This window comes from Balaenoptera borealis (genome assembly GCF_965194805.1).
Source record: "Balaenoptera borealis genome assembly, chromosome: 11".
Lineage (NCBI taxonomy): Eukaryota > Metazoa > Chordata > Mammalia > Artiodactyla > Balaenopteridae > Balaenoptera > Balaenoptera borealis.
This window is the reverse complement of record NC_138868.1, coordinates 98,177,612-98,186,587: the sequence shown is the minus strand read 5'-3', so window position 1 is coordinate 98,186,587 and position 8,976 is coordinate 98,177,612. Positions and strand designations below refer to the sequence as shown.

Genomic DNA, 8,976 nt, shown 5'->3' with positions numbered 1-8,976 from the left:
TGGACTGGGCCCACCACAAATTCAGAGATGTTAAAAATGTAAAAAACAAAAACAAAAACAAAAACTAATTCTTCCGCGATCTAGGGATCATCTTTATAGTTGATGGCCCCTTTCTATAACAAAAGAACTGGAGAATGAAAGTGTGGAGCTCACCTTGCTGTCATAGTACTTCTCTCGCTTGTCAGTCTGGATGGAACGGATGACATTGCCAGCGTACTCAATCACCATCTCACCTGCATCGATGTTTCTCTTACAAAAAAGACCCCGGCCATGGATGGGAGACCTAGGACATAAAGATGGAAAAGACATCAGCCGCAGATTTTGCAAATAAGGTTAAATGTGTGAATACATGAATAAATGAATAAAATCTCCTGGTCTATTAGTTCCCCAGGAGAGACAGAGACTTGGAAAGAATCTGGACCCACCTGATTTGAGTATATTAATCACTCTAACAAACAGCCAAGGATTAAAGATTTCTCCGTTCCAAAGCCCACCAGAAGTAGCAATACTTTAAAGCTTACTGTGTTAAATTCCTCGTTCAACACAAGGAGTTGCAGGATCCCAGGACATCAGGTTCAATTAGTAATATCGATAAAAACCTCACTTACTGAATGAAGGAGGTCACTCCAGCATTTGATCCACTTTGATTTTGGAAAACTTCATTAGTTTTCTATAATTCTTTCTACAATTTTAGCCATACCTGTAGACACCAACTGCCTCCTTAGAAGTCTTTTTTAAGTGCCGGAAACGCATGGGCATTGGCAGATCCATACTAGTTGCCCTCCTAAAGAGAGACGGTTCGTTATTAATGAATTCTCTTCAGGAAATCATCAGTTTTGAGTCTTGGATCAAAGGTTCCTAGAGCATATGACTACACTATTCTCTGTGTTCAATCCCAAGCATAACAAAGGCCTTATAAAATCAGACCTAAAATATAGTGTTACATATGAAGTCTGTGGTGGTACATGCAAAGCTGACAGAGTATACTACAGTTAAAGAAAATAAAATATACATCTTATAGTTATTTGAATTTCTCCTCTGTAACACATTCCCCTCTCTTTGCCAGCCAGCTACTGTTACTTCAACACAAACTCTATTTCAGTCTTCTTAAATGTTATCTGGGAAATTGTGATCTAAGCAAAACTGCAACAGAGGGAAGCAAAGAGTATTTCTTTTTTTATTTTATTTTTAAATTTTTTATTGAAGTATAGTTGATTTACAATGTAGTGTTAGTTTCTGGTGTATAGCAAAGTGATTCAGTTATACATATATTCTTTTTCACATTCTTTTCCTTTACGGTTTATTACAGGATATTGAATATGGTTCCCTGTGCTATACAGTAGCACCTTGTTGTTTACCTATTTTATATACAGTAGTTTGTACCTGCTAATCCCAAACTCCTAATTTATCCCTACCACCTTTCCCCTTTGGTAACCAAAGTTTGTTTTCTGTGTCTGTGAGTCTGTTTCTGTTTTGTAAATAAGTTCATTTGTATCATATTTTTGATTCCACATATAAGTGATATCATATGGTATTTGTCTTTCTCTGACTCACTTCACTTAGTATGATAATCTCTAGATCCTTCCATGTTGCCGCAAATGGCATTATTTCATTCGTAAAGAGTATTTCTTATGACCGCTGTTTACTCCAGACTTACCGAGCTGACTTCAGCTGTACCTCCTCCTCTTCCTCATCATTGGGGTTGTATTCAGGAGGCTGCCGGTGTTTAGAAGCCAGGAAGTTAAACATGTCAAATGCTGACTTCCTGGAGCCAAAAGATGAAAATATACTTAGAGAAATACTTTAATAGAACCAGTGAAGGACAGTGTTAACACTGGAAATCTCAAAGGTTAAGTGGGAAAATAATTATATCATTAGATCATAAAATCAAGACCTCAAACTGCTTATGGAAAGGAAGAGAACTTGCCTCAGGTGGACTTCAGCCCTGGCCGAGCCATGAGGGTTCAGTGGAGGTTCATTGGCCTCCTCTGGTTTGTGGAAACGGAATTTGTAATTCCTACAGTGCTTGGCACCAGACAGTTGCTCAATCAGGAACACAACTGCATCGTGGAGAATCCCCAGCATCCTCAAACCGTTCACACCTGCAGGGTCAAAGGCACCCGGGCAGTGAGGAGCCCAGCCAATAGGAAGCTGCATACAACCACAGAAATGCCTAAGCTAGGGAATAACTCAGCCAGAGGCTGCTCAAGGGTGAATTATACTAAAGACAAGCTAGAAATCATCATTAGATAGCCATTAAAATGATGCGGATACAGATCCATCCACATGGAAAACACTCATGATAGATTAAGTGAAAAAAGCATGCCACCAAACTATGGACTATTTTCTATGTTCTCTGTGTACACAGAAATGCTATATGTGTTATTTCGTTTCATGGCATAATGACCACACCAGGCAGGAAATGCTAGCTTCATCTCAAGGTAAGTAAACCTAGGCTCACACCCAAGGTCACATAGCTAGTGTGACAGAATTTGAACCTTGGTCTGTACAACTCTAACTATGATCCCATTTTTGTTTACAGGTAATGGAGTAATCAGCTCACATGCACACAGGCACCTCACTAAAATTTATAAGGAATGTTAGTGAACCCCTAACAGAGAACTCTCTTCCGTGCTGTTACAGTGAACTTATGGAGAAATACACTCAATAGCCACTTTGTTTTACTCACTTAGTCTTATTCCATTAATGAGCATTTCTTATTTCTTTTTATTTTAAAAAAAATTTATGTAAGTCTGCTGGCACAGATGGTGAAAGGCTTTCTAAAATGATTGGCTTCAGGATTTCCCTGGTGGTGCAGTGGTTAAGACTCTGCGCTCCCAATGCAGGGGGCCCGGCTTCAATCCCTGGTCAGGGAACTAGTCCAACATGCATGCCACAACTAAAAGTTTGCATGCCACAACTAAGGAGCCTGCCTGCCGCAACTAAGGAGCCCACATGCTGTGACTAAGACCCGGCGCAACCAAATAAATAAATAAATATTAAAAATAATAATAATAATAATAAAATAAAATGATTGGCTTCTTTCCTTAAAGGATGGGACATAGTAATAATTGCCATACCTCTTTTTAACACTAGCAAATAGCTAGTTAAATAAATAGTATATCATTTACAATTATTGTTTTTGGTATTAATAGATACCAAAATAATAATGGCATCTATTGTGGACAAGATATTATTTCATAGGCATAACTGTGTTAGGATCACACATGGAATTCCAACAGACACACAGTTTATGTTATAAAGCATATTTATAGAGATGTAACCCCAGTGTAATCTGGGGGCCATATGCTATGTCTGGAAGGATATCCATGTTTAAATGTTAACAATTACTTCTAGGAGGTGGGACCCCGTCCACCAATTTGTTATTGTGGTGATTAGCTTCTCCAAATTTTAAAATTCTACATCTTGTATAATTTTTTAAAAGAGGGGCAAGTTATTATCAGGTGCCTAATTTCCACTTCACTTACGAGAATCTCTAAGGGATATAATTTGGTTTTAGTGGCAAGCAGAAAGTTAAGTCTCCAGATAAGCAACATTCTTATGATCACAATCGTTGTTCCGATTAGAATTCAACCTATAAAAGTATTAAACACAAGTCGACAACATAAGAGCTTGAAGTCATATAAGACAATGGCAAACATTTTTTTTTTTTTTCCTATACAACACTGATTTTCCCTAAGAATTTCTTCCTAGGAGTTTTAGATTGCTGTGGATTCCTAGGTAGAAAAAGCCATTAAAAAGCATACTTATGTGTATTTTCACAAAATTCATTTTAATGTTTAGGCTGAGTGTTCAACTCTAGTGTCCAACCTTCACTGGAGGGCTTACAATGAGATTGGACACTGTGTCAATAATGGGAAAAGAAAGATGAGTTGCACATGGCCCCTGTTCTCAAGGAGCCCTTGGCAGAGGGAGGCAGATATGAACACAGACCTCGCAATGTGAAAGCAACCAGATAAAGGTGTAGTATAAAGTACAACAGGGAACAATCTATTCTCGTGTGGGCCATTCACTTGTTCATCCAACAAATATTTACTGAGCACCTACTGTATCTCCCGCATTCTTTCCATCTCTCCACTGTGCCAGACAGAATCTTGGGAAAACAAAGGTGAACAAGACAGGAAGGTACCCGAGACAGAAAGGTCTCAGATTTTTTTTTTTTTTAAATAAATTTATTTATTTATTTATTTATTTTTGGCTTAGTTGGGTCTTTGTTGCTGCGCGCGGGCTTTCTCTAGTTGCGGTGAGCGGGGGCTACTCTTCATTGCGGTGCGCGGGCTTCTCATTGTGGTGGCTTCTCTTGTTGTGAAGCACGGGCTCTAGGCACATGGGCTTCAGTAGTTGTGGCTCGCGGGCTTTAGTGCACAGGCTAAGTAGTTGTGGCATGCGGGCTCAGTAGTTGTGGCTCGCGGGCTCTAGAGTGCAGGCTCAGCAGTTGTGGTGCATGGGCTTAGCTGCTCCGCGGCATGTGGGATCTTCCCGGACCAGGGCTCAAACCCGTGTCCCCTGTGTTGGCAGGCAGATTCTTAACCACTGCACCACCAGGGAAGCCCAGGTCTCAGCTTTAATGTCACCAGAACCCTTGGACCCTTACCTAATACCATATATAAAAATTAACTCAAAATGGGTCAAGGACCTAAACGTAAGACCTAAAACTATAAAACTCTTAGAAGAAAACATAGGACAAAATCTTCATGACACTGAATTTAGCAATGCTTTCTTGGATATGACATCAAAGGCACAGGTAACAAAAGAAAAAACAGACAAATTGGACTTCATGATGATTAAAAAATGTTGTGCATCAAAAGATACTATTAAAAAAAGCTAGTATTCAGTGATTTCTCTGAATTCTATCTCAAATCCCGTCAGGATAATGATCTTAATTTGGCATATTAGGGTACTTAAATAAATCATGTCAGGTTCATTACTTTTATTTTTTTATTTTTGGCTGCACCGCACGGCTTCCCTGACGAGGGACTGAACCTGGGCCCTCGGCAGTAAGAACACAGAGTCCTAACCACTGGACCGCCAGGGAATTCCCAGGTTCATTATTTTAATTAATCCTCACGACAAATTTTGAAGGTTGCATTAATATTCCCACTTAAGGAGATTAAGCCTTGAAGAAGTAAATTAGCTTGCACCTGAAATAATGCTGATAGCAAAAGTGCAGAAATGGGACTTGAACTCAGCTTCTGTCTCCAGAGTTCATGGTTTCTAACCACCATTCCACGTGGCAGCAAAAGACATGGATAAATGAAAGCAATCTTTGTGCCGTTGGCGAAAAGGGCTGAGCTACTCAATTTGAGACTGAGACCACTGAGCTCAGGATGCTGGTTTCCTCTAGGAGCAGAATCTTACACACATTATCAGTAATCATTTCAGAGTGATGCCTGGGAGAGGCCATGTACAAATTTAATTATAGTTCACCCAATGACTGCCACAGTTGGACAGAGCAGGACCTATGAGCCATATTTTTCTGCCCCCAAAATATCTCCCTCACCAATCTAAAAAAAACAAAAAACAAAAAAGACACGATCCAGAGTAAAAAAGGAGGCAGCCCACAGAATAGGAGAAAATATTTGCAAATCATATATCTGATAAGGGATTAATATCCAGAATACATAGAACTTCTAAAACTCAACAACAACAAAAAAAAACAACCTGATGAAAATATAGACAAAGGACTTGAATAAACATTTCTCTAAAGAAGATATATAAATGGCCAATAATCACATGAAAAGATGCTCGACATCTCAAGTCATTAGGGAAATGTACAGAAAACAAAAACAAGTACTGGTGAGGATGAGGAGAAATCGGAATTCTTGTGTACCATTGGTGGGAACGTAAAATGGTACAGCCACTGCAGAAAACAGTATGATGGTTTCTCAAAAAATTAAAGATCGCATCACCATATGATCCAGCAATTCCACTTCTGGGTATATACCCAAAAGAATTGAAAGCAAAGTCTTAAAGAGATCTCTGTACACCCATGTTCACAGCAGAATTATTCAAAACAACAAAAATGTGGAAGCAATTCAAGTGCCCACAGATGGATCAATTGATAAAAGTAAATGTGATACATACATACAATGGAATATTATTCAGCTTGAAAAAGGAAGTAAGTTCTGCAACATGCTACAGCAAGGATGCACCTTGAGGACATTATGCTGAGTGTACTAAGCCAGTCACAAGAGGACAAACACTGTATGATTCCACTTATATGAGGTACTTAAAATAGTTAAAAGACGGAAGAGGAGGATGGGGAGTCATTGTTTAATGGATATAGAGTTTCAGTTTTACAAGATGAAAAGTTACGGGGATGGATGGTGGTGATGGCTGCACAACAAGGTGGATGTATTTAACACCACAGAACTGTATACTTAAAAATAGTTAAGATGAGATATGGGGATGTACGTATATGTATAGCTGATTCACTCTGTTGTACAGCAGAAACTAACACACATTGTAAAGCAATTATACTCCAATAAAGATGTTAAAAAAAAATAAAAGAATAATTAAGACGGTAACTTTTATGTTACGTGTATTTTACCACAATAAAAAATATTCATCTGTAAAAGAAAAAAACAAATGAAATACTGAGACAATGTTACAGTAGAGAGAAATCTTGAAAGCATCATGTTAAATGAAACAAGCCAGTCACAGAAGGCCACGTATTATATGATTCATTTCTGTAGGAAATGTACAGAAGAGGTACATCCAGAGAGACAGAGAGTAGATTAGTGGCTGCCAGGGGCTGGGGCTGAGGAATGACTGCTAATGGGTATGGGGCTTCTTTTAGGGATGATGAAAATGTTCTGCAATTACACAGTAGTGATGGTTTACACAACTCTGTGAATACACTAAGAGCCATCGATTTGTATGCTTTAAATGGGTAAACTGTGTAGTATAAGGTTTATATCTCAATAAAGCTGTGAAAAATGATTTTTTTTTAAAAAAGAGGGTTGATTTTTTTTTTGTGTGTGTGAAATCAACCCTGTAGCTTAGACCCACAAGTTACCAGAGGATACTGAGACAGGAGTAAAATGACCGCTGCAGCATTACCTGCAAATGAAAGCTGCTTTAGGCGGGCGTTTGACCGAGCCTCCTGGACTTTGTCTGTCAATGACTTCCAGGCATCTGTGAGGAAATAAGATAATTCAGTCAAACATCTCTTAACGCCAATGATGTGAAAACATCCCCTGCTAGAACAGCTTTTTGTCGTTTTCTTAGTTTAAATCAGTTCAGTGAATAAGAAAGCAGCTGGGAAGGTGCCCCACCCAACAGCGCTCCTTTCTGTTACAAAGGATACAGAGGTGGTGAGGAGGTTCCCACCTTCTGAAAATGACCCCTGCATCCTCAACGCACTCACTTCCCCTGAGGTAGTCCTGGTCCCAAACTTGAATGTGTGGTATTAACTCTACTCCCTGTACTGCTAACCAAAACAATACCAGCACTAACGGTTAACCAGGACTGGCGGAAGGAGATCACAACCTCTCAGTTCCTTACAGTTGAGGGGTGTAACTAGAAAACCTTTACAATCCCTTCCAGCTCTATCCTAAGAGTCTACGATCTCTTCCTATCTGTTGGATTTATTCCCACACTCCACACTCAATACATCTAATGCAGAATGTGTACACTCAAACTAGTTATTTTTTTGTTCTCCTTACATATCTTTTTTTTTTTTTCAGTCACCCAGGCCAGAATCTTCAGAGGCATCTTTGAGTCCTCTCTCTCTACCCTCTATATCCAAGCAGTCATGAATGTGTCTGTTCTTCTCTCCTTTCCTTTCTTCTCCTACTGGAAGTGGGCTTTATTACCTGACACCTCTACTGCAGCAATACTCTCACTAGTGGCCTCTTGCCTTCTAGTGTCTCCAATTCAATCTATCTCATATGGAGCTGCTCACACAAATGGTACTACTGCAGCCCTAGCTGAACAGAGCCTGTGCTGTTGGGCTGGCCTAATTTAATCCACTCACCTTCGATACTTTCTGCACAGATCTGAAAGCCATCGTCACTTGAAATTTCAAAAACAAGTCCTTTTTTGGGCTTTTTCTCAGCAATGCTTTCCTTCCGCTTCTGTTCTTGCTGGAGCCAAAGCATAAGTGGAGAGCTGAAATTACTTTCTTCTTCTTCCGCTGTTTTAGGTTCTGTGAGGGAGAAAATAGATAGGGGCCAAAGTGGACGCCATAGCAAACACTTACTGAGTACTTTATGCACGTTATCTCCAAGCCTAACAACATTACACAGCTGGTTTTATTACTTCCATTTACAGATAACAAACCTGAGGTTCAAAGAGGTGGAGCAGCTTGCCTGAGGTTATAGCTGGGAAGTGACCAAAACTAGAATTTTTTTTTTTTTTTTTTTATGTAAAGTTATGCTGTCTCTCTGGTAGTTTCTGGTATGACAATCTGACAGTTTTTCAATAAGTAATTGCCCTCAACAGAGTCAAAGCTAAAAAATAACACTGGTCAACATGTATGAAACACTACATATGAGGCACTCTTCTAGGAACTTCCTGTATTAACTCAGATAAACCTCACAACAATCCAATGAGGTAGGTGAGAAATGATCTAAATTTTAAAGGTGAGAAAACTGAGGCAGAGAGAGGTTAAGCAGCCCATGTTCATACAGCCAGTAAGTGGTAAAGCTGGGATTTCAACCTATCTGACTGCAGAGTCTGTACTCTCAGCCACCACCCCTCACACTGCCTTCTTACAGAGAGATGCATCAATCCTCTCCAGGAATCAGCAAATCAGCAGAAAGTGATTGCATCCCAAGTCGTATGGCTAAGCATTTTCTCTACCTGGTTTTCTTCTGGGAATCCCCTCAACGGAAAAGGACAAAGTCTTATATCCAGAGCTCTCTAGTCTTGAAGTGACTAGTTGTTTACTGATGAAATTCATCAGGACAGAAGTGCTATGGAGATGTATCTGGCGTCATAACCTAAATCTGG

General features: G+C 39.5%; 1 protein-coding gene across 11 annotated transcripts in view; it reads right to left on the bottom strand.

Annotated features, from left to right (window-relative positions):
• Positions 1 to 8,976, bottom strand: part of KMT2A (lysine methyltransferase 2A) — a 74,896-nt gene that overhangs the window by 5,379 nt on the left and 60,541 nt on the right. For all 11 annotated transcript variants that reach the window (XM_082342106.1, XM_082342114.1, XM_082342109.1 and 8 more), the window contains 6 exons: positions 8,000 to 8,170; positions 7,084 to 7,158; positions 1,924 to 2,102; positions 1,658 to 1,761; positions 701 to 784; positions 154 to 283 (listed from right to left, as the gene is read on the bottom strand). In XM_082342106.1, the coding sequence (XP_082198232.1) occupies positions 154 to 283; positions 701 to 784; positions 1,658 to 1,761; positions 1,924 to 2,102; positions 7,084 to 7,158; positions 8,000 to 8,170 (743 nt within the window). The remainder of the gene's footprint in view (positions 1 to 153; positions 284 to 700; positions 785 to 1,657; positions 1,762 to 1,923; positions 2,103 to 7,083; positions 7,159 to 7,999; positions 8,171 to 8,976) is intronic.